We start from the raw sequence: 27,589 nt of genomic DNA on the forward strand, positions 1-27,589 counted from the left end.
TATTTACAAAATCATTACCACTTAAAAAAATTATCATTAAAATTTTTATTTGTTGCTATAATTTTTTACTATTTTATGTACATTATATACAATAAGCCTTTAAAATTACAATATTCTTTTGTATGCCTTAACACTGATAAAACAAGATAAGAATCTTGATATATTCAAAAACTTCTCACTTGCGGCATTAAAACACTGATAATTATTGCATAGTTCGGGAGTAATAGATAGAACTAGTTTCTAAACTCTTTTTCGTCACTTTTTAGCTAGCATTAATTTGTTAAACTTTTTTGAAATCTTCTCTGCAAAATCATTTAAAGCAAATGCTTACAAAACACATTTGTCATTACAATAGAAAGTAATAAATAATAACATTTAAAAAAGTACGTAAAATCAAATACTAAAAAGAGGAGAAAAACTTATTTTCACAGCGAAAAAAGGATTATGCACCTATTTACAATTTTATTATAATAAATAAAATTTAATCAATAATTTTCATTATTTAATAATTATAATTTTTTAGTAAAATTTAACATACGCTTTTTTTGCATTTAAATTATAGAGGACTAATATTTTATTCAACGGAATAAATACTGTCAAAAAACTTCTCTTTTCTTTCATTTTCATAAAAAAAAGAATGTAAAATTAAGAAGCAGAAGATACACAAATAGTATTAAAACAAATGTGCCTATAACAAAGCCTTTGCATTTATAGAAAAATAAAAAAAAAAGGGAACTTAGCAACCTCTGCTTCTTTCTGCCCGTTTGTTAATCTTAAAAGATTAATTAATAAATAAGTAATATAAATATAATTAATGCCACAAATGAGAAAATATATTAAATTTGCGATTGTTGCATTTATGAGAATTTTGATGATTACTTTCTTTTTTGAAAGAGATATGCAACGACCATACAAGTATTTGATATATTCGTAATTACAATAATTTGCTATATATTACAATTTATGAATGTATTAATTTAACGGCTACAATAGATTAAATTTAAATAACGCATAATTGAACAAAAAAAAAGATATATAAAACTAGCTGTTGTTTAAAAGAAAAAGTATGTGCTCCTAGGAAATAACTTATTGTATATTTAATAGAACTGCCAGTAAACAAGACAAAATCAATTAATGCTCAACAAAGTCCCCCAAAAAGAAAAAAAAAACAAAAAAAAAAGAAGTTAGCGATTTTTCTAGAATCGCTCATTAGACATTAATTATGTCATCTAAATGGCAAAAAAAAAAAATAATTTACGATATATGTACAAGTTTAACTTTTTATGGAGTGTAGAAAGTTAAGATCCAAAAGTTGAAGTAAGGAATTGGAAGCATTTGCAGTTCGATTCGATGCATTACGTAATTGACAAGCGGCTTCTTGTAGAATTAATTCGCTTTTTAACAATTGTCGATTAGCAGTGGACAATTCTTGTATACCATTTGTAATTACATTCTGGATAGTTCGTTGAACATCATTGTCCAATGCGATATTACATTCATCTGTTTTTTTTAAATTAAAAAAATATCATTATATGACTTTATGTCTTGAAAAAAATGTATGTCAATTCATCCGCAATATTCTCTGATAAAATTTTAATACTGAAAATAATTATTTAAACATTTTAAATTTGAAAAAATTTAGCTTCTCAAGAAAATAAACTATTAAAATTGTATCGCTTAAAAAAATGATAAATTATTTTAAAAATTAAAATTATGTTTGATTAAAGAAAAATCTAAATTTTAAACAAAATTTTCGTAAACATTATGCGAATTATAATTGTTTATTTATATTAATAAAAAAAATGATTAATAGTATTAATTTTTATCAGAGTCTCTTGCAGTCGAACTGCCTTAAAAGGAAAAAAATTTCGATTAAAGTAAACTAAAGACCGCTCTTTACTTCTAATTTCTAGACTTTTATTGCAAGTTTAGAGAAGATTATTATCATTATTAATTAGATATTTTTTTCTAATAGCAAAATATATTTCGTCACACATTTGTTTTTGATTCAATAGAAAATTTTGACCCTGAGATATGAAGGTTGATTCAATGCAAAGCAAACGATAACATTTTTAATTAATGAATTATTCTTAATTTCTCTACATTTTAATCGACTGTGTCATAATCATTAACGCGAATTGTAATTAAGACCAGTTTATGTAATTGAAATTGTACGGTCAATAAAACTAAATAGTTATAAGAAAAAACATTTTTTGTGAATAGTTACTTTTTTCAATGTCATTAAAATTAAATGAATTATTTAAACATTTCGATTAAAATTGTAATAATTTAACAATTAGTTAAATATTAATAATTATTAAAATTAGTGTAAAATATGTTAATTGATCTTAAAATTCTATTAAAGAAAGAAAAATACTTATGAGCCAAAAGTTTTGAACGTTCAAATGAACGAAATTTTTTTTTCAACTTCTTTAAGTACGAATATTATTACAAAATATTATTTTAAATATCTAAAAAGAAGTTATTAATTTAATAATTCTTTAATTTACTGTTTTATTTTACATTGACAAAATAATTTTTAATAATTAATAGATTGAAAAAAATATTTCGTTTATTTAAACGTTTAGAATTTTTGTCACATAAATACTTACATAGTTTAAAATGAAGTAAACTGTTGTATTTGACATAACTTTTTTTAGATTTTGGTACTTTAGCCTCAGTATATGAAGGACATACAGCAGCATCAATTGCACTACTTAAACTAGTTGAACTTCCTTCATCTGTATTAAAAAAAATAGAATAAATATCAATTTCTTTTTTATTAAATTATAATTTACTTGAAGCTTTGATTTTAAAAAATCAATTTACATTTTTGATTTATTAGCCGTAGGTTTTTTAAAGCTTCTACTATTCTAACGGGAAAAATTAGCAGCCAAAAATGAAACAACAAATATAACGTACGTACTCTGGATCGTCAATACATGATAAACTGTAAAAGTTGATAAAATTTTGTCACATTTACTAAAGTATATTTTACATGACAATTTAAAAATCATAGTGTGATAAATTTAAAAAGCTATAATATTAAACAAAAAATTTGAAAAACTTGTAGAAATTTGATAAGAATAGAGCAAATTAAAGAAACTTTTGATTGTTAAGAATTTATATTTTTGTGACTTTTGAAATGAAACAATGAAAAATATTTACCATCGTCTGATTCTTGAGCTTCTCCTGTTATAATTTTTCCACAAGTGTTTAGAGGAGGAAATCCTATTCCCTAAGGTAGAAAAGCTTCTTAATAAATTTAATTAAGAAATAACTAATTAATAAAAATATCATTTAATTTATAAAAAAAAAAATGTACTCACAGTGGTGATGTGACCAATTTCATCGTCCGATTCAGAAGCTTCACCAGAAATTACTACAGCTTTTGAATCCATATTAATTATAATTTCTTTGTTATTTTCTCGATATTTACAATTTTCATTAATTAATTGAGACAAAATAGGAGAAATATTGAAAATATCTTGCAGATTAGAACATCATTTATAGGTTAGGTTTATTTATTTCTTAGAAATTATTTTAATAGAAACAATTATTAATGATATTCATGGTATTTATCAACTACAGTAATAATGTAGTAATTCTTTCACTTGTTCACAACTATAATCAATATTATTTATTAATTAAAACACTAATAAAAACAAATGACATATGCATGTGTGTTTTGTTATCTTTGACATTTGTTTTGTCCAATCAGAGCTCAGTTTACAAATGACGGACATATTGAATACCGCGGCATTCAAATAATAGGCACAAAAATATTTGTTATTTTTGTTCAAAAAAAAAATGTGTGTTTTAAAATAATTTAGTTTGGAATTTAGTTTATAATAGAATATCTAAATTTCTATCAACAAATTAAGAATTATCTAGTTATTGTTATTCTATTCTACTAATGTATTCGTTTTTATAAGTTGGTAGTGTGACGACAAACAGTCTGGCCAATATAAAATTCAAATATTTGAAATTTAAAATTGAATTGAACACTAATAATTAGTAAATTATTAATATTTAATATTAATTATTAGAATATTTTTATTCTATATTTTATTATTAAAATATATTAACTAATTGAAATATTAAATTAAAGTTCTTGTGGTTACTATATTTAATAAAATATTAAAATTCTAATCTTAATAGTTTATATTAGGCTAAACAGAGCAATCAATTATTTCACAATTATTAAATAAGTTAGCACCAATACAAATGAATATTTATTTTAAAATAAGTATATTATTTAAATCAAATAATATATTTTTTAAATACAGGAAAATTGTTTTTATTTAATTCAAATAAATTATATGCAGTTCGAAAAACAAATTTCAGTAAAAAAATAATAAAAGTTAAAGTTTCAATGTGAATTTGAGGTTTTAATTAAAATATAAATTTAAATTAATAATTTTGAATATTAATATATATATATATATATATATATATATATATATATATATATATATATATATATAATGATAATAAATGTAATGGAGCTGCAAATATTAAAATTTAGTTTTTAATAAATTTTCCTTTACTGCATATCAAAAGAATAAATAAAAATAAATATCAGTTTGGAAGCTTTTGCTGGGTTTTCAATATGAATAATCCAAATTACGTTTTTGATATTGGAATGTAAAATGTTATTTGTGAAATTGTTTATGATCAATGTCCCTTTGAAAATTGTTAAATGTACATATGAATTTTAGATTGAAATGATAAAAGTGTAAAATTTCAAATTACAGTTTGACGATAAAAAGACACATTCTATATGTGTGTAACAATCGGTTTCCTGTTTCGAAAGAGATCAAAAGGAATATAAAATGCAGAATTCAATTTCAGTTTTTGATCATTAAATTATCGTTCTATTATATAAAATTTTCTTTTTCACATTATATAAAAATAATCCAAATATTATTTTTTTTTTTTATTAAAATCTCATTAAAAAATAAAATAGAAATTCAATTGTGATTTACAATTTGCAAAAATTCATAATGGATCATATATATATATATAACATATACAGAACTTTGAACGATATTTTTTCCAGTTTGTGTGAAATTGTCCTCATAATTCAAAAAGTTTTGGCACAAATTCTCGTATTAGTGTCGTTTTTATAAAGAGGACATTTCCCCCAAGGTTGCAAAGGTTTATCTCCTTTTTTGGACATAATCGAATTCACAATGAATTATATGTGTCCCCTGTAGACGAATTTCTCTTAAGATGAAAAAAAAAGAAAAAAAAAAACGATGAGACCTGAGAGACAGGAACACTATTCTCATTCATATATTGGACAGTTTCTAGCGATATAAGTAAAGGAACACACCAAAAGCTATTTCGACTTGGTATAACTCATATTTACGAGCAATGGGAGTTATGCCAACTTTAAGAGGCTGCATAATGAAACTCAGTGACAGTATATGTATATAAACTTCTTTTTTTTTGCACCTCCCACTTCATCATTGCTTGTATACAATAGAGAGATATTCGATGTGTCAAAAAATTAGTAAAAATAGGTCAACCGATTTTTATTCGATATGAAATAATTTGCCATAATATTTTTTTTAACTGAAAAGAAAATAATGCCAAAAATGACTTGAGAAATAAATTTTCTGTTGCCAAAATATTTTTTTTTTTGAAAATAAATTTGAAACTTCCTGATGAATTAGAATATTTCAGTTTGAAATTGTCATTTACAACAGCCAGAAAAATGTTTACTTGAAACAAATATATAATATATTTGTGTTAAATATAAACATATATTTGTTTCAGATCCTAATAACTTTTTTAAATAAAAATATAAAAATTTAAATTTAAATAAATTAAAATAAGATAAAAAATAAATTAAAATTTTATTTGTTATAATTAAATTTAAATCAAATAAATATTTATTTGAAATAAATAAAATTCATTTCCAACAAATATAAATAATTATTTGAAACAAATAAAATTCATTTCCAACAAATAAATATTTATTTGAAACAAATAAAAATTTATTTGGTGTTGAGACAAATATATTGTTTTTTTCTGGATATGTATTGATACAAAAAATTTTTGAAAAATCTTGTCTGACTAAAATTCAACTTTACCACTGACGCTTATATAAATTGCGAAAATTTTCAACAATCTCTATACTTAAGAAAATTTCCACCTAAGAAAATTGCTTTTTTCACTTAAAACTTAATAATACTTTTTTTTTTTTGCACCAAAGAACTTTGACTTTACATAAAAAAGAAACTTTGACTCAAGATTAAACCGCTCATATAATATTTTGTTATACAATTTTTCTTTTCGCGAAATTATTTTTCGATAATTACAAAATATTTCCAATTGCAAAAAAGGCAAAAATTACTTTTTAATTTAAAATTCTTTGAGAAAATGAGAAATTTTTACAGAATTTTTTATTCTTAAAAATTCAGGCACCGATTATATGAAACTGCAATTAGTTTTTTTTTTCTTACATATTACAAAAAAACTGTATTTTATAAAACATGTAAAAATTCACAGAGTTGAATCTCTTTTGCAATATAAGCACACGGAAACTCATTGTTTCGATAATATTTCAAGTAATAAAAACTTGAAACATTCTTGGGTTAAAACTTCAAAGCTTTTTTTTTTTTAAGAAAAAAAAGTTTCTTAAAATGCCGAGAATATTTTCTTTCCTTTCTTTGTCTGAAAGTTTTTAGAATCTGTGGAAAAAAAATGAAAACTTTGCTCTTTTTTTTTTGCATAACTATACGATATTTCAATAAACATCTAAAAACATGCTTTTTCCGTTGATTATTTTTTTTTAAAGGATTTTGAAAAATATCTTGTACAATAATTTCTATAATGAAAAAAAAAAAAAAATTATTTCAAATAATTGATTACTTGATTCTTAACAAATAAAAATTTAATAGAACCAAATAATTTTTATTTGAATCAAATAAATTGTATTTGGACAAATAATTTCTGTATTTGAAACAAATACAATTTAATTGACTCAAATAATAATTATTTAAAAAAAAAAAATTTATTTAAGTCAAGTAACCGATTATTTGAATCAACTAAATTTCTTTTTTAGTGTATAGCAATTTATTTCAATTTTTTTTGGTTAAAAGTTATTAAATTATTAATTAAATTTGATTTATTAATTTAAATATTAATTATTATTTTTTTTAGATAGATGAATTTAGATTTATGTACTTATTACAAAAAGTTTTACAATTTTTTTTTCTCTGCAAACTTAAAGAAAAAAAAATTTACAGTGAATAAAAACTGATAATACAAAAAGTAATATACAAAATGAAAGTATAAAATATAAAATTTATTAATTATTATTATTATTACATTATCTATTATTTTTATTAATAATAATTAGGTAATAATAATTATGAAGATTAATAATTAATAATTATTTACAATTATTAATAATAATTAATGAAATAATTAACAATAATTAATTATTATTATTATTTCCGTGCTATGAGTGTTTATTAATTATTTGTATTATTAATTATTAATATCTGACAAAAAAATTAATTAAAATTTTTATAACGCATTATGTAAAAATTGTAATAAATGTGAAAAATATAAATATGATATTTGACGTTTTGGAATAGTAAAATTTTTTGGAACATCTTATTATACCGCTTACAACGATAAAGAACGCCCTAGAGAGAAGTTGCCTTTCAATTATCCAACGATTTATTTTAACAGGGGATGCACACTTTCCCGCTTCATATATAAAATGGCAAAAGAGGGAGAGAGAGAGGAAGATTTTCGAGTATCATATTATTTTCATAACAGTTCGCCGGTTTAACGGGAATGTTATGCAAAAAACGAACATTATCATATATTAAAACGCATTCCCCGTTCTTCAAAAACTTTCGCCTCAACAGTAAGACTCGGGGAAAACATTTATTCTCAGATAAACGTGTATATAACGAAATCTTATCTTATTAAATAATTTGCGCTTTAAAGTCTATGTTGTAATTACACTGGTTAAAATCTTTCAAACTTATGAGTTGGCAATTTCTTAATTTATTTTTCTACTTCATTTCAAATATTTAAATATAAGAATATTTTTTTTTTATTTAATCTAAATTTTTTCGCAACTAAAATATTATAATAATAAAAAATTTAAAATTACTAAATTAAAAATTTATAATTTAGTTAAAAATAAAATCAGTGGGAAAAATGAATATTGAGAATGGAATCGTTTTTAATTTTGTTTTTTGAAAAACGCGTATGTATATCAGACGAAAACTCCCTTCTAAGCTGATGAAAATTGATCCGCGAGGTGGAAATCATAGAAACTGACATGTGAAAATCAGATGCTTTAACATGCAGACGGAAATTCTAAGCAGTTAAATTAGCTATCAACAACATACGCAAGTCACTATATCAGGAATTCTGTCTAATATCAGCTTTACTGCACTCAAGTTTACAGCTTGAAAATTGAATGAAGAGAACTCCTCGTCAAGAGGATGCTTCGGTTAATTTTAGAAGAGATTTTCTGAAAGAGTAACGATAACATTCTATCATTTCTCACAAACTGAATTTTAATTAAAAAAAAAGTAAAAATTATCCTCTCAAGTGAAATCGTATATTTTTATTATTGAATGAGCAAAATTAATTAATTTTTTAAAAATTTTATTTCATCGCTATGAGAGGATTCGATCCCGTAACACAAAATTATCGAAAGCAACTGTTGCCGGACAACTTTTTTTAATTAAAAATTTCTTTTTTTGATTTTCATTTATAACGTAATAAACAATAATAAATAAATAATAAAAAAGAAACAATAATAAATAAATAATACTTATAATAAAAATAATAAATTAATAAAAGTTAATGAATAAAAAATACTAAAAAAAGACAATAATAAATATAAATAATAATAAATAAACGTTACTAAATACACAATACGAAACAAAAACAAAAATAAATAATAAATAAATAGTAATAAAAAACTATAATAAATATTTATTTAAAACAATAAATAATACTTAACACAAAAAATACTAGAAAAACAATACTTAATGACAATACCAAATAAAAAGAAAATAATAAAAAAAGGAATAAAAAACTACAATAAATATTTATTTAAAAAATAGACAATAATAAATAAAAAATACTAAAAAAATAAATGATAGTAAATAAACAATACGTAATAAAAAATAATAAATCAATAAACGATACTAAATAAAAAAAATACTGGAAAAAAATAATAAATAAATAATAATAAATAAACGTTACTAAATAAACAATACCAAATAAAGAAAAAGAAATAATAAATAAATAGTAATAAAAAACTATAATAATGGTTTATTTTTAAATATAAAAAATACGAAATAAAAAATACTACAAAGACAAAAATAAATAATAATAAATAGTAATAAAAAAATATAATAAATATTTATTTAAAAAATAAACAATAATAAATAAATAATATCAAATAATAAATATTCAACGAAAGAAATACAATTTGACAAATATAATTTGAGAAAAAAATATTTTTACTTCATTTTCATGGCAGAAAGTCATTTTTTATGAGAAGATGAAAAACGAAAATTTTCACTCTATTTCTGAAAAATGCATTTACATAATCCGAAAAGATTTTACATTGGAAATAAAATAAAAAAGAAAGAGTAAATCAGATCCAATCTTGGATTAAATCTCAAGTCCTCTTTAATGATTCAAAATGGAGGGAGAGAGGTTTTCTTCTCACATTTCTTCACCTTGGAAATGATTTCTCAAAGGTAAAAGCACACCCCTTTCCTATATTCTCTCCCTCCCCCTCTCATTCTCCACCCCAACTCAACCGAACGGGTGAGTAATGTTACGCTGGAATTCTGTTTCACGAGCAGTTCGCAAAGTTCTTGAGTGGAATAACGCGACGAAGAAACGTGACCAAGACGTAATATACTATTCCAAAACGAATGTTCATTCTTGCTCGTCTTTAAAACATATATATCCCCCCATAGCGTTTTCTCTCCCTCTTTCTATATATATAGGTGAGAATATATATGGTTTTCACAGGGAGCGCAAAAATTAAAACTTTCTCAAACTCATATCGTTCATGTCATGAATATATATACATATACACAGCTTTCAAGCGCAAAACTTTATCGACATTAATATCGCCAAGCTGTTTTTATTACCAGTAGAAGAGAGTTCACAAAAACGTGTATACGTCACTTTTGTTTTTTGTTTCTTTTATTTATATGAAACAGAACGGTTTACATTTTTGATAATAATATTAATGTTTTACAATTAATTTTAATAAATATAGTACTGTTTTTCAATTTTTTGTTCTAACATTTGGAAGTTTGCAAATTAAATTTGTATTTAGGGATCTTCCCGACCCAGGTGCGAGTTGTCGGTCGGCCCCAAGTTGGGCCAACCATGTGCTCAGTCGGCCCACCTTGGGCAGCCAGAGGACGGGCCAACTAGCGAATTGATAACGTCAACCGACCTAGGGTCGACTTGGTTGGCCCAACTAGGGCGGCCAAGGTTGGTCCAACTGTGGCTGCCGACCGTCGTGCCAGATGGTCTGCCCAAGTCATGCCGACCATTATCCCCCACAGTCGGCCCAACTATGCCACTGTAAACTTGACGGTATCATTTTGGAATGCAACGTTTTGATTCGATATCACAGGTTTACAAATTTCAAATTTTTCTTTGTCACTCGAACAACACATTTTTTATTCGATTAATATGTATTTTTTGAGTAAGAAAATCATATTTAAAATTTTTTTGTAACAGCAAATTATGCATTTTCCAGGTGTGACGTCACTTAAAGTCACCGGTAGAGAAAGCAGTTAAGCCAAATGTAAAAAATAAATCACCATTTGAAAGATAATTAAATTACCTTTCAAACCATTGGTCAAACAATAAAATCCATTGAAAATTGTCAGAGTTACAGTCGATCAAAGTTCAAATTTCAAGCAAATTTTAATGATTTTTAGACATTCGTCTAACTTTCGCTAATTTTTTCAAAGTCAAACAATCAAAAAAAGGTAAATTTTAATTTTTTTAATAATAGTATATTTAATTACGAAACTTTTAAGCCATTATAGACCTCGATCGGGTAAAAAATGACAATTCTGCACTAGATTTATTGAACAAAGTACTTTTTCACTTTTAGTATATTTTCAAGTTATTTCGATCTATATCAGTTTTGTATAAAACTAAGTTAAGCGAAGCTCACCAAAATGAGTACTCGGGGGTTTTCAGGGTCGCTGATTACGAATTCGAGGTCAGTTTTTCAAAATTCAAAATGGCGGATCCAATATGTCGAACAAAATTTTAATAATTAGAAATAAATTTTGAAAAACTGACCTCAGATTCGTAATCAGCGACAACGAAAACCCCCGAGTACTCATTTTGGTGTACTTAGCCCTAATTACTAAAATTTTGTCCGCCATATTGGATCGGCCATTTTGAATTATAAAAAACTGACCTCGAATTCGTAATCAGCGACCCTGAAAACCCCCGAGTACTTATTTTGGTGAGCTTCGATTAACTTAGTTTTATACAAAACTGATATAGATCGAAATGAATTGAAAATATATTAAAAGTGAAAAAGTACTTTGTTCAATAAATCTAGTGTAGAATTGTCATTTTTTATCCGATCGCGGTCTATAAAGGCTTAAAAGTTTCGTTATTAAATATATTATTAATAAAAAATTTAAAACTTGCCTTTTTTTGATTGTTTGACTTTGAAAAAATTAGCGAAAGTTAGACGAATGTCTAAAAATCATTAAAATTTGCTTGAAATTTGAACTTTGATCGACTGTAACTCTGACAATTTTCAATGGATTTTATTGATTGACCAATGGTTTGAAAGGTAATTTAATTATCTTTCAAATGGTGATTTATTTTTTACATTTGGATTAACTGCTTTCTCTACCGGTGACTTTAAGTGACGTCACACCTGGAAAATGCATAATTTGCTGTTACAAAAAAATTGCACGAGCGAAAAAAATTTAAAATATGATTTTCTTACTCAAAAAACACATATTAATCGAATAAAAAAGTTTCGTTCGAGTGACAATTTCACTGTAAACCTGTGTATAAAGTATCAAATTGATCCAAATATTTGAATCATTTTCAAGAAATGATCCAGAATATGGGATCATTTTTTGATACCTGAATTGGTATCAAAGTATAACTGTCATGGCTGGCATGCTCTTATTGACAAGTTTATTAATTAATTTATTCACTGCACTGAATATTCAGATATTAAAAATACTTTTATTATGAATTTTAAGAAAGAGAGAAGCGAAAACTTATAAATTGCGAGCAATTAAATAAGAAAAAATTTATTTCGAAATAAAATGAAATACACTAACCTTTATTTATGTTTATCACATAAGATTTAAGTTAAGTTCATAATCACAATACTTGAAAATTTTTAATTATTTTTGTGGTTCAAATAATTATCAATAATTTATTTATTATAAATGAACAAAATTTAAGTAATGCACGCTTGATAAATATTTCTAATGCGTTGTCAATTAATGCAATTAATAATTTCCTATTACACAATATCATAATCGACCTATATGACATTTGTAAACAAACAGGGTTGGGAAACAAGAGCCCAAAATATATTCGTCCAAAGCGAATTTCAATCCTACCCAACTCTGCTTTGGACGAACATATTTTGGGCTCTTGTTTCCCAACCCTGTTTGTTTACAAATGTCATATAGGTCGATTATGATATTGTGTAATAGGAAATTATTAATTGCATTAATTGACAATGCATTAGAAATATTTATCAAGCGTGTATTGCTTAAATTTTGTTCATTTATATAATAAATAAATTATTGATAATTATTTGAACCATAAAAATAATTAAAAATTTTCAAGTGTTGTGATTGTGAACTTAACTTAAATCTTATGTGATAAACATAAATAAAGGTTAGTGTATTTCATTTTATTTCGAAATAAATTTTTTCTTATTTAATTGCTCGCAATTTATAAGTTTTCGCTTCTCTCTTTTTTAAAATTCATAATAAAAGTATTTTTAATATCTGAATATTCAGTGCAGAGAATAAATTAATTAATAAACTTGTCAATAAGAGCATGCCAGCCATGACAGTTATACTTTGATACCAATTCAGGTATCAAAAAATGAACCCATATTCTGGATCATTTCTTGAAAATGATTCAAATATTTGGATCAATTTGATACCTTATATCGAATCAAAACGTTGCATGAGTTGATCTTAATTCTTGTATCAATTTAATACACACAAGAAAACTGTGATGGGAACTATGGTTGGCCCAACTAGGGCTGCCGACGTTGGCAGCCATAGTCGGGCCACCTTTGGGTGACAATATTTACCATGGTCGGACCAACTAGGGCGGCCGAATCACGTGCAGTCCTAGTTGGGCCGACCAACCATTTCTGGCGGCCGACCGAAATTCGCACCTGGGGAGTAGAAATTTTTATGGCAATTTTGTTAATTTTTTGTATTTTTTATCAGCAATGTCAAAAGGTGTTTAATAGACTGAAAAAAAATTTAGTTGATTCAAATAATCTGTTGCTTGGCTATTATCAAAGAAATATTTATTTGTGTTCAATAATTGGAATTTGAGTCAATTAAATGGTATTTGTTTCAAGTACAGAAATTATTAGTTCAATACAAATATTGTTTGTTTAAAAACAGAAATTATTTGTTTAACCCTGGAAGGAGTATATGAATTTTTTCACACTCTAAAGGGTAACTGGGGTGTCTAGACACTCCAACTTGAAACTTGTGTAAAAAGGTTTCTATTTGACATAAAACTAATTGTATATAGTGGTTTTTATTGGTTTTTTAGTAAGGAAAACAATAGTTTTATTGGTTTTTTGATAAAATAAAAATTTAGTTGAAAAAAACTTGCAAAAACGAAAAATTTTCCAAATTTGCCGAAATTTAAATTTTGCTGTGGTATCTAGACACCCCAGTTACTCCTTCTAGGGTTAAATACAAAAATTATTAGTTCAAATACAGTTTATTTAATTTAAGTAAAAATTCTTAGTTCAAGTACAGAAATTATTTGTTTACAAAAATTATTTCTTTAAATGCAGAAATTATTACTTCAAATACAGTTTATTTCATTCAATTAAAAATTATTAATTCAAGTACAGAAATTATTTGTTTAAATACAGAAATTATTAGTTCAAATACAGATATTATTTGTTTAAATACAAAAATTATAAGTTCGAATACAGTTTATTTAATTCATGTAAAAATTATTTGTTCAGATACAGTTTGAAGGGGTTAATTGTGAAAGCGAGTTAATAAGTATGTTCCCGCATGAAAATCGCACTTTGGGAAAAAGCTAGCAAAAGATGGGGAAAGATTTTCGCCATGGAAGCAAAAAAACTTGTTTTCTCTCATTTTTTTTAATTTGAAAAATTTCTTTTTCAAAGGATTGTAAAAATATTGTAAAAGATGGGTGAAAAAAATTTTATTTTTTAATTATTTACTTTGAAAAATTTATTTCTCAAAGGATTGCAAAAGTATAGGAAAAGTATTGCAAAAGTATGGAAGCAAAAAAACATTTTTTCTCATTTTTTTAATTTGAAACATTTATTTATCAAAGGATTGCAAAAGTATAGGAGCAAAAAAAAATTTTTTTTTTAATGCGAAAAATTTATTTTTTAAAGGATTGCAAAAGTATTGCAAAAATATAGGAGCAAAAAAAATTTATTCTCATTTTTTGAATTTGAAAAATTTCTGTTTCAAAGGCTTGCAAAAGTATTGCAGAAGTATGGTAGCAAAAAAATATTTTTTTTTCACTTTTTTACTCTAAAAAATTTATTTTTCAAAGGATTGCAAAAGTATTGCCAAAGAGGGAGAAAAAAATTTTTTTTTTTGCTCCCATACTTTTGCAATACTTTTGCAGTTCTGTGAAAAATAAATTTTACAAATTAAAAAAATGAGAAAAAATGTTTTTTTTGCTTCCATACTTTTGCAATACTCTTCCTATACTTTTGCAATCTTTTGAGAAATAAATGTTTCAAAGTAAATAATTAAAAAAAAATTTTTTCACCCATCTTTGACAATATTTTTGCAATCCTTTGAAAAAGAAATTTTTCGAATTAAAGAAATGAGAAAAAATGTTTTTTTTGCTCCTATACTTTTGCAATTCTCTGTCAAGAATTTGCAATGTTATATGTTGTGAAAATAAAGTAGGATGGGAAACGCTCATAAGAAATGGTTTGCTATCTTTTTCCAATATTTTATAGTAATGGTGAAAACTGGAAAACCTTGGCGAAAATCTTTCCCCATCTTTTTCTAGCTTTTGCTAGCTTCCCATGGTAGAAAAAATTCGTGACGATAGGTAGCACTGTTAGACTCCATGGTGACGCTTATGTAATCTAGCAGTGCTAGCTAGCGCCACGAATTTTTTCTACCAGGGTTTTTCCCAAAGTGCGATTTTCATGCGGGTTTATTTCTACTCTCTAAATTTGAATCAGTGAAAAAGTCACTGGTCTCAAATCAGTCGCTAAATTCTAGCTATTTGAATCAGTAACATTTCACTGATTTTCAGTCCAAAGTAATTGATTCTCCAGTGAAATGTCACTAACTGTCAGTGAAAACCACTGATTCAAATAGCTAGAATTTAGCGACTGATTTGAGACCAGTGACTTTTTTACTGATTCATATTTAGAGAGTATATTCAAATAAAATTTATTATTAGAATTACAATTATTTAATTAAATTTAATATTGGAATTACAATTATTTAATTAAATTTAATAATAATAATAATTTTTATTATTCAACCTATATTGAAATACGAAATAAAATAAACTTTTTATTTCGCTTGTTTCAATAAACAGAAAAATGTTTTTTTTTTTACTTTTAATTAAGACAGATTTTACAAAATAAATTTGAGTTTTAATTTAAAAAAAAATGAAAACGAATTGCTGTTTTTGATAACAAATATTTAAATTTAAAAATAAAATATAAAACGCTCTGCGTACAGGATTTCAACAAACTATTATAAAAAATATTGTATATGCGCAATGCTAATATTTGTAATAAATGTATAGAAATATCAACAGAAAGAACAATGGTTAATTGGAATATAATAATAATAATAATAATAATAATAATAATAATAATAATAATAATAATAATAATAATAATAATAATAATAAAAACTACATGTGAGCGCATTTATAACAAAGCATTGAAATAAAAAAATTTATTTTCGGAGTATTGTATTAAATACATCCAGAGAAATAATATATTTGTCTCACGGCCTATTTATTTGGCGTAAATAAAATTTTTTATTTAAATCAAATAAAAATTTATTTGAATCAAATAAATATTTATATTGGGCTGTGAGACAATTATATCATTTCTCTGGGTGTAGAATTGAATAATTATTGGCCGATATTTGAACGTGGGTTTAATTTAATTAAAAGCAAAATCTCCAAAAGATTAAAACAATAATAAGAGACATTTCAGGCGCTATGAATTTAATCTTTATTGATTTAAGAAAACTTATTCACAATCTTTCCTAACTATGGATGGAATTTTCAATTTAAATACATACACACATACAAGAGCGCATGAAATGGGAATATAGTGAAATTAATTAAAAACAAACGGAATGAATAAAATTATAAATATTCTGTATTTTATACTTTTTTCTATGTATAGTCTCAATTTCTGTTTTTTAATTATATTCTTTTTTGATATTCCCCAATGTTTTTTCTGATATATTCCCAATAAACATTTTTCCTAATGTTTATTTTTTCATAAAAATATTTTCCTAATTATTTTTTTTCTAAAGTATATTTTTTCGAATGATTGTGCCTTTATTATTATCACTAAGAAAAATGTTTAGTCAGAGCAACTAAAATTTGGTTGGGCCAACAAAAAAATTTTGTTGGTATTTAAGCAACCAAACTATTTATTTGAGTCAACCAAAAAATTTGGTTGAGTATTTTTTGTTGGCATAACAAAAATGTTTGGTTAGCTCAACCAAATTTTTTTGTTAGGTAAACAAAAATGTTTGGTTGATCAAACAGTTTTTTTGTAAAATTAAAAATTTTATTCTACTTTATTTCTTTTCTTTTTATCTTTTCTATTTATTTCATTATTTATTTATTATCAATTTAAAATTGAATTTATATTTATCCAATTGAAATATTTGTGGACTTTGAAAAATCTCACCTCCGCCTGGGATTGAACCTCTGTTTTAAAACTGAAGTTTTAAACTAACTATTCTCTTAAGCTATGAGCTAAGAGCGAATCAAACTATTTGGTTGTCGCAACCAAATTATTCTGTTGTCGTAACTAAATTTTGGTTGGAATTTAAAAATGTTCAACCAAATAATTTTGTTGACCTAACCAAATGTTTGGTTGATATAACTCTACGACTTTGTTTCAGCTAACCAAAATTTGGTTACAAGAACCAAAATTGCCTAATCAAACAATTTTGTTGCAAACACTAAATTTTTTTCTCAGTATAAATAGGTCAATTAAATTTTTATAAACAAAAGTAATTTAACGAATATTAGAGTAGAAATTTCTGAATTTAAATTTGAAACACGCTATTTATTTACACAAAAAGCCATCGCTTTGCTAACTTCAATTTAAACATGTGTCAAACACATCGATGAATTTAGAATTTTGATTATAGCTTGTAGTGTTACTCTGGCGAAATTCAATTAAGATTTTCATACAGTTTAATAATTTACTAAAAATTCCCCCTAAGATTTTATATATGAAAATATATTCTTGCCAAAATATTTTCATTTTTTTCAATTTCCACACACAAATAATTTCGTTCATCAAACATTCATAACATAACTCGGAGCAATTTTATATATACATAAAAATATAATTTACTCCAACTATATACACATATATAAATTTCATTAAATTTTCAAATTAATTACACGGGTAAAGTTAATTAAATATTTTTCATTACATTTTCGATGTTATATGTTATATTGAATAATCTTTTTTTAAAAACTATATTTTTATTTCTATATAGAAAAAAGGGAGGTAATATTTTTGAAAATTTTTCTTCAATTTCTGTGTCATTAATGTCTCTTTAAGTGTCTCATAATTGAAATTCATATTAGATTTCTCTCTTTTTTTTTTTTTTAATATTACGACTGCGATCCTTGTCTAAAAGTGAGAAATGAAGCGGGCAATTCCAATGGAAATGGAAAAATAATTGTCGAGTTCTTTTTTGCAGAGATATTAAATAAAGTTTGCAGACATCTTAACTATATTAACAAAGGGTAAACAAAAGAGAGCAATTAATTAACTATATAATAATTATTTGAATAAAATTAAAAAAATAAAAAAAAAACAAAAAATAAATATTTATTTAAAATAAATAAAAATTTATTTGGTCTGAGACAAATATATCTTTTCTCCAGGTTATAAAAATCAATTGTTAGAATTTATATTTAATAGAATTTCATTAGATATAATTTTAATTGAGCCGAATTTTATTTGTTCGTATTATTATTTTGCAGAATTTTCATTAAACCTATTTTCTATGTTAAAAAATTTTTATATAATCGAAAATTTACTTTACAGAATTTTTATTCGTTTGAATTTTCATTAATCAGAATTTTTATTTGCACGAATTTTTTATTTAATATAATAGCCATTTTAATGAATTTTTATTAGCGTAGAATTTCATTAAATAGAATTTTCATTTGTCCGAAATTGCAAATGACCGAACAAACAATCGACAGAAAAATTTAGGCGCGATTTTTTAAATCAACCAATCATAATTTTATGAATAATTTTTGATTGGTTGATTTTTAAAATCGCGCCGAAATCTTCTCTCTAAATCTGAATTAGTAAAAAGTAACTAATTTAAATTAGTAAGAATTTCCACAAATTTTTAGTTTACTTTTTACTAAAACTTTAGTAAAAAAAATTTGAAACTACTAAATCAAATATTAATATTTTTTATTAAAAATTAGTAAAATTTTTTACTAATGTGAATTAGTAGCTCACTTTTCACTAATTCAAAATTTAAAGAGTTTCTGTCGATTGTTTTTTCGGCCATTTGTTATTTCGGACAAATGAAAATTCGAGCAAACATAATTTCGGACACATGAAAATTGGAATAAATAAAAATTCAGTGAAGTGAATTTTCGGTTATATAAAAATTATATGAGAAAATCGGTTTAATGAAAATTTTACAAAATAATAATTCGCTATAAAATTCGATTCAATGAAAATTAAATCTAATGAAATTTGATTTAATGAAAATTCTAAAACTTATTTTTTATTTATTCTTGCAACCCATAAAAACTACAATTTTTTAAAATAATTTTTTATATATTATATAAATAAATATTTATTTATAAACATATGGGAAAATATAAATATATGTTATAAATATATATATATATAATGGAAGTAAGTTAACAATAGCAGTTTCAGGTAGAACAATAGCATTATCAATTATAATCAGCTTCCCTTTTGTTGTTAATCCCATATTAAATACCTGTAGAGCTGCAGGACTCATGGAAATGACATCACTAGCATCCTTCAATGCCCGGGAAGCTCGCATTTCTCCTTCAGCTGCAATCACTTTAGCTTTTGCTTCTCTGACGGCTTCCGCTTCTGCTGCCATGGATCGTTGCAATTGTAGTGGGAGTAGAACTTCTTTTCTAAAATCAAAAGAAAAATATTCATTGCATTTTTTTTTTAAATGAAATTTCTAGTGTAATTTTAATTTTCACGTTTTTGAATGTGAAGGAATTTTAAATTGTATCTCAAGTTTTCTTTATATATATATATATATATACTGAAAGATTCATCTCATTTGCATTTGTAAGATGTCATCTCTCAAAATAGAAAATAAATCTTTATGTAATATATAGAGCATTCCTTATTTACAATTCTATGACATACTTTAAATATCATTTGTTTAACAAATTTTGAAAACAAGTGAAAAATAATGTGTGAGATAAGTTTGTTTAGTTAAATAAAATTTTTGTCTGACTAAACTACGATATTTCTACTTGTGATGTACATTTTGTTTGGATGAGTTAATTTTTCAATTTGAATTAAAATAATTAGAATTGTCTTGTTAAGGTAACTTTATCTATTTAGAAGTAAAAGATAATGAATCGTAATAAGTCGTACAAAGTCGTAAGAGGTTGAAAATAGTCGTAATGGTTCGTACAAAGTTAAAGGAGGTCGTAAAATGTATCAATGAGTCATAAAAGTTCAAATGAAGTCATAGTAAGTCGTAGGATGTCGTCGGAATTTTTTATAGGTCGGAATAAGCCGTAGAAGGTCGTAATGAGTCGTAATAAGTCCGTATTGAGTTGTAAAAAGTCGTAAAAGGCCGTAAGTTCGAATGGAGTTTTAATAAGTCGTAAATTGTCATTGTGATTTTTTATAGGTTGTCATTAGTCGTAAGAGGTCGTAATGAGTCGTAATAAGTCCGTATTTCTTCGTAATAAGGAGTAAAAGGTCTTAAAGAGTCGTAAAAGTTCTAATGGAGTCGCATTAAGTCGTAATAGGTCATCGGAATTAGTTACAAGTCGGAATAAGTCATAATAAGTCGTAAGAGGTCGTAATAAGTCGTAAAGGTCCGTAACAAGTCGTAAAAGGTCGTAAGTTCGAATGGAGTTTTAATAAGTCGTAATTTGTCATTGTGATTTTTTGTAGGTCGTGATTAGTCGTAGGAGGTCGTAATGAGTCGTAATAAATCCGTATTTAGTCGTAATAAGAAGTAAAAGGTCTTAAAGAGTCGTAAAAGTTCTAATGGAGTCATAGTAAGTCGTAGGATGTTGTCGAAATTTTTTATAGGTCGGAATAAGTCGTAGACGGTCGTAATGAGTCGTAATAAGTCCGTCTTGAGTCGTAATAAGTCGTAAAAGGTCGTAACAAGTCGTAAAAGGTTGTAATAAGTCATATGAGGTCGTAATGAGTCGTAAGGTGTAGAAATAGGTCGTAAATATTAAGTCGTAAAAAGTGTAAAAGGTCGTAACTACACTTTTATTTGCTCTGATATAAACATTTACTTGTAAAGACAACTTTATGTACTTAAAAATTAGATTCGAGTAAAAAATCCATGTTTTTACTTAAAACACTAATTTTACAATAATAGAACTACCGTATCTACTTAAAAAAGAATATTTGTCTGACTCAGCAATACTTTTTCTACTTATAAAATAATTTTTTCTATTGATAATACTTTATCAACTTAAAAATATTTTTCTTTCTGCAAAACCTCGTTTATTTTGCTAAAAAAAATTAATTTCTGTCTTGTCAAAAAAAAAACTCTTTATTTACAAAGTAAATTTTTACTAAATAGAACTATTTGACCTACAAAAAAAATTTGTCAAACCATACTTTACTTTTTCTACTAGTACAATGACTTTTTCTTGCCAAGACCACTCAATTCTTTTAAAATTAAAATTTGCCTGTAAAACAATTAATTAATTAACTTTTTTAATTTTTAAAAATAAATATTTGTCTAAAAAATCTATTTTCAATTTTTAATTCAAATTAAGAGAACATGATTTTTATTTCACTGAACTGTAGTAAAAATCACTTTAAAAAAAAAATGAAGAATAAATTTACGTAAATGAGCTATCTGAGGTAATCATTTTTTCTCCCCCGTATATAAAAGAAAGTTTCATCGTATAATCTTTGAGGTTCTAATTAAAATTAGTTGCATAAGCAAGTCATATATAGCTATATATATAGAAAATATAAGATGATTAAGATGAGAAGGTAATCGGGTTTTAACAGACTTAAAATTATATGAAAATTGGTTTCTTTATGAAAAAAAAAAAATTTTTTCTCCCGCTGCGATGTGTCTAATTTCGTATTCCCATAGGATTTCATTCTCTGATTGTTGTAAAAAGGTGCTGATTACAGAGGAAAAAAAGATTTTTTTTTTATTTTGAATATTAAATGAGAGAAGAATAGCAACTTGTGTTCATTCGAGTGTAAATGAAGAAAATTTGTTATGTTAAAAAAAGAAAATACATATATACACTGTGCACTTGATTTTTTTTCTATGTATAAATATACAGAGTGATTTTTATGTTCCGGACCACCTAAAATTTTTTTTTTAATCATATTTTTTTCTTTTTTGAAACAAAAAAAGGTAATTAAAAGAAAAAAATTTTAGTTGGTCCGGAACATAAAAATCATCCTGTATGAAACATAACTAAAAATTAATAAATTTTTTTACTAATTCTTATAGTACAATATTATTATTTTATTCGTTAGTATTTCTTTTATTAAAATTTTAGTAAAAAGTGACTAAAAATTAGTAGAAAATTTTGCACAAATTCTTAGTACAATATTACTAATTTATTCCGTAATATTTTTTTTTTTACTAAATTTTTAGTTTCTATGTATAAAAAATGTATATATGTATACATATATGTTTCTATGTATAAATGTATGTGTGGGTCAAGTTTGTGTATATGGAGGCTTATGTTTATTTTAGGAATTCAAATTTTCGTATTTACATCTCAACTCGCTCTACCTCGACGCCCCATGGATCCGTGGCTTCGTCAAGGGACATTTGGATGGTGTGAGAAATTGTTTCTCGCTCGGCCAGAATCTCAGCGAGACTTCTCGTTCCAAGTACAGTGCGTAATGTACTTGCTGCCAATAATCTTGTGGAGTAGCTTGGGAAATGAAACGCCAAAGAGAATAAACGTTATACTCGTTGAAATTAAGTAATAAAAGCTGCGAAGCTGAAAAAGCTCTTATGATTTCCTATATATATATATATATATATAATTAAAATTCTGTCTGTACATTGCTCGAGCCGTGGAAAATTAAATATATATATATATATATTTTAATATTCTGAGTAATCAAGAATAAAGAAATAGAAAAAATCCCTGTCTGTCTGTCTATCAGTCAGTCTGTGACAAGAAATATAATTTTGAATATAATAAATTTTAGTAAAATACAAAATAATTATTATAGAAATTCATTTCTTTTTAATATTTTTTCTTCATTCTATCATTCTTTTTCCTTATTTTCAATTTTTAAATAGGAATTATATTCAAATTTTCTAAATATAAGAATAGAAAAATTTCTGTCTGTCTGTCAGTCTGTGGCAAAAAATATAACATTGAATTTATTGCAAATGTTATACAAATTCATTTCTTTTTTACTATTTTTTTTCATTTTCTTCTTTATCCTTATTTTCAATTTTTAAATGGAAGTTAAATTCAGATTTTTTTTAAATATAAGAATATAAAAAATTCTGTCTGTTTGTCTGTCAGTTTGTGTGGCAAGGAATATAACTTTGAATATACTATAATATATTTTCAATATAATATAAAATAATTATTATACAAATTTATTTATTTTTTATATTTTTTTTCTCTAATTTAAATTAGTGAAAAGTATTTTACTAAGTTTTAATCATTTTTTACTAAAACTTTAGTCAAAGAAAAAATATTACTAAATCAATAATATTCTGCTAAAATTTTAGTAAAATAAAAAATATTACTAAATCAAAAAGTAATATTGTACTTAAAATTAGGAAAAATTTCTACTATTTTTTAGTCGTTTTCACTAAAAATTTAGTAAAAAAAAAAAATATTACCGAATAAAATAGTAATATTGCACTAAGAATTAGTAAAAATTTCTATAAATTTTTAGTTACTTTTTAATAAAACTTTAGTAAAAGAAATATTACCGAATAAAATAGTAATATTGTACTATATAAGAATTAGTAAAAATTTCTACTACTTTTTAGCCGTTTTCACTAAAAATTTATTTTAAAAAATATTAGCGAATAAAATAGTAATATAGTACTAAAAATTAGTGAAAATTTACACTACTTTTTAGTCGTTTACACTAAAACTTTAGTAAAAGAAAAAATATTACTAAATCAATAATATTCTGCTAAAATTTTAGTAAAATAAAAAATATTACTAAATCAAAAAGTAATATTGTACTTAAAATTAGGGAAAATTTCTACTATTTTTTAGTCGTTTTCACTAAAAATTTAGTAAAAAAAAAAAATATTACCGAATAAAATAGTAATATTGCACTAAGAATTAGTAAAAATTTCTATAAATTTTTAGTTACTTTTTAATAAAACTTTAGTAAAAGAAATATTACCGAATAAAATAGTAATATTGTACTATATAAGAATTAGTAAAAATTTCTACTACTTTTTAGCCGTTTTCACTAAAAATTTATTTTAAAAAATATTAGCAAATAAAATAGTAATATTGTACTAAGAATTAGTGAAAATTTACACTACTTTTTAGTCGTTTACACTAAAACTTTAGTAAAAGAAAAAATATTACTAAATCAATAATATTCTACTAAAAATTAGCGAAAATTTCTACTAATTCGAATTAGTAAACAAATTCCCACTAATTAAAATTTAATAAGTAAAATAAACAACTAATCAACAAGTAGAGAAAAAAATTACAAGCAATTTTTTCAGAATAAAGAAAAATTTTCTTATTCCTTTTTTTTTGCGAGGATGATAATGGTAAAAAATGGCAGATTATTCATGTTCGTTATACAGTTGTGGACAAGTTTCTTTTTTCGAAGTCAAGAGTTTTTTTTTTCTTTTTTTTTTAGCGAATGTAATAAAGTTTGTAGCTACTGCTTTCTGCTTGAAAAACATGTGCTGGCATCGCGTATATTCTAATTTCACGGTCACAGATCCCTGAGCGATATTTTTTATTTACCCAAGCACAAGACTGAGTTTCTGGTGTTTATCTATATATATGTATACTTTTTAGATTTTCTCTTTTTACAAATCACAAATTCTAATGGTTATACTACGCATTGTTTCAAGTTTTCGTAAACGAGCAATCTATTTTAATTTCATCAGTTACAAACGAGTACCCAACGGTACAAACAACAGTGATAAAATATTTGCATCACTGGATTTAGATAAAATGCCTTTTCCCCTCGAAATGCATTGCTCTAAAAATATTTATCGTTTGTGGAAAACAAATTAAAAAAAGAAAAATTTGTTTGTTTCTCATTTTTTTACAATAAGAACATTGTAAAAAAAATAATATTTATTTTTATAGTTAAAATATATTTTTAAGTTTAGAATATATTTTCGAATATATTTTCAAATTTTAAATATATTTTTAAATTTGGAATATATTTTCGAATTTTAAATATATTTTCAAAGGAATATATTTTAGAAATACTAAATTGAAGAATCAATTTGTATCGTATATATTTATTTTTAGTTAAAAAATTTTGTTTGTTTGTTAAAAAATCACGTTTAGTTATAAAGGGGACAAAAATGAGAAATGTTACAAATATCCGGTGGTATTCGGTTTTTTTTTTTAAAAAAACGACTTTAATAAACGAATTTGTCTTTTTCGAAATAAAATTCTAGTACCTGTAGTCCGCTATTTTTATGACAGCATTTAAGGGTTCTTTTATTCTGTAATAGACGACAGCATCTACACTGACGGTTACTGAATCTTTCGTAAGTACTTCTTGTGGTGGAACATCAAATGATACGGTCCTTAAATCCACAAGGATGCAGTTATCCACACAAGGAAGCGCAAAAAACGTTCCTATTTATATAAAAGTAAAACAAAATTAAAATACAAGAATATTTCAAATAGAATTTATTTATTAAAATTATTTTTTCTGATATTTTATTTTATTTATTTGTATTATTATTTTATTTTTTTGTTTTTATTTTTAATTTTTATTATATTTATTTTTTATATGAAAATTAAAAATAGAAAAAAAAGTGAAAATTTGTTGGAAATAATTTTAGGAATATTTTTCTAAATATCTCATGAGGGATTAACTTCATTTGGTATAATAGTTTTTGTTGGACTAATTACCTGGACCGCGAGCACCACCTTTTAAACGACCCATTCGAAATACCACGGCTCTTTCGTATTCGTGGACTATTTTAAATGTGAAACAGAGCGAAAACGGAAGGGTGATTAAGACCAACAGAAAGGAACTCAAGGTAGCTAGAAACTCGATGCATTCGGTCATTTCGCTTATTTTCCCCCAGCTTTCAGCGGACAATTTACTTGAAGCTCTCTTTCTCTCTCTCTCTCCCTTTTCTGTGCACAAAATAGAAAAGAAGGAAAATTAAATTAAGCTTTTACGAGGGAAATAATGAAATTCATGTTGATTTACGTATATATAAAGAAATTTTCATTCCCTTGGACAAACTTCCATTTTACTATTACTAGTAATTTAGATTTCTATATTTTAAACATTATTTTTATATAGAAAATAATTTAAATTGTTGGAAATATATTTTTAGATTTAGAAAATTTTCACCGCCGAGCGGATTCGAAACGCGAGCCTCTTTTTTTATAATACATGATCTAACCAATTGAGCCATAGAGACATTTTCTTTTTTTTTTTTAAATTTTCTACTAGAAAAGTAATTTTATAACAGGAAGAAAAAAATGAATTTGGTAATAATTTTTATTCAAACTATTTTGAAAAATAGAAAAATTCGTGAAAAGTGGGTGCAATTTGTTTGGAAAAGGTAAATTTGTGTATTTCTGTTTACTTGTGTCAAAGGATATATAGCTAAATAATTTAAGTTCTCACTGAACTCGACGAAATCACTCGATTCCATCGCGCGCCGCTGTCGGTTTTGACAAACTTCTTGTAATCTTTGTTCGCCTATCCTTTGATCATCCTAATGTTACAACCCAACGGATTTCCTCTATATATATATATATATATATTGCCTTTGACTCTTTGGCAAAATATATATATTCTATACGATAGTAATTTCAAGTTTTTCTTTTTCGCCAATCATTTGACACATTTCATTTTTGTTCTGCTCTCGATAAAAGAAAGACGAAAAAAAATCAAAAATTCATATTCATTTTTTAAACTAATATTCAAGTTAAAAGAAGTTAAACAAAATAAAAATAAATAAAACAAAATAAAAATAAAATAAAAACTAAATAATATCTAATAATATTAAAAAAAAACTTTAATCCTTTTTTAATATTATCAAGTAATTTTATGCTTTATTTATTTTTATTTTATATTAATTCAAATTATTATTTATACAAAAAAATTTATTTGATTCAAATAATCGGTTACTTTACTATTATCAACTCTCTAAATCTGAATTAGTAAAAATGTTTACTAATTTGAATTAGTGACTCACTTTTTGCTTCTGAATTAGTTAAATTTTACTAATTGTTAGTAAAAGTTACTAATTTAGTTAGTTACTAATTTAGTTAGTTACTAATTTAGTTAGTTACTAATTAAACTTTTACTAATTCAGAAGCAAAAAGTGAGTCACTAATTCAAATTAATAAACATTTTTACTAATTCAGATTTAGAGAGAAATAAATATTTAGTAGAACCAAATAAATATTTACTTGGACCGAATAATTTATATTTCAATAAAAAAAACTGTATTTGAACCAATAATTTCTCTATTTTAAACAAATACCATTTAATTGACTCAAATATTAATTATAATTTATAATTAAATAAAAGTATAAATTAATAAAATATAAATAAAATTAAATAAATAAAAATATGTATATAAAAATACAGAAATTATTATTAATTATAATTGTAATTAGTATTAATTAATCATTATAAGAATTATTAAATTAT

The 27,589-nt window shown here is 24.3% G+C and overlaps 3 protein-coding genes across 4 annotated transcripts in view; all 3 read right to left on the reverse strand.

Annotated features, from left to right (window-relative positions):
• LOC127284564 (major facilitator superfamily domain-containing protein 12-like) overlaps nt 1–27,589 on the reverse strand; it is a 376,445-nt gene that overhangs the window by 128,682 nt on the left and 220,174 nt on the right. The gene's annotated exons all lie outside the window — the stretch shown is intronic.
• On the reverse strand, nt 31–3,720 carry LOC127284580 (biogenesis of lysosome-related organelles complex 1 subunit 3-like). 2 transcript variants are annotated; one of them, XM_051310094.1, is made up of 5 exons: nt 3,330–3,720; nt 3,169–3,238; nt 2,927–2,950; nt 2,613–2,741; nt 31–1,500 (listed from the first exon to the last, which is right to left on the reverse strand). In XM_051310094.1, exons 1-5 carry the CDS (start codon nt 3,399–3,401, stop codon nt 1,274–1,276), a joined length of 522 nt encoding a protein of 173 aa, XP_051166051.1. In that variant the 5' UTR covers nt 3,402–3,720; the 3' UTR covers nt 31–1,273. The 2 variants fall into 2 exon arrangements, with proteins under 2 accessions (XP_051166051.1, XP_051166052.1); XM_051310095.1 differs by lacking the exon at nt 2,927–2,950 and having other exon boundaries at nt 3,330–3,718.
• LOC127284536 (stomatin-4-like) lies at nt 18,127–25,981 on the reverse strand. The gene is made up of 5 exons (XM_051310011.1): nt 25,822–25,981; nt 25,362–25,542; nt 22,486–22,647; nt 19,491–19,656; nt 18,127–18,246 (listed from the first exon to the last, which is right to left on the reverse strand). The coding sequence occupies exons 1-5, from the start codon at nt 25,979–25,981 to the stop codon at nt 18,127–18,129; spliced, it is 789 nt and encodes a 262-aa protein (XP_051165968.1).

This window comes from Leptopilina boulardi, unplaced genomic scaffold (genome assembly GCF_019393585.1).
Source record: "Leptopilina boulardi isolate dan_hultmark-lab unplaced genomic scaffold, ZJU_Lbou_2.1 LbouV2_325, whole genome shotgun sequence".
Taxonomy (NCBI): domain Eukaryota; kingdom Metazoa; phylum Arthropoda; class Insecta; order Hymenoptera; family Figitidae; genus Leptopilina; species Leptopilina boulardi.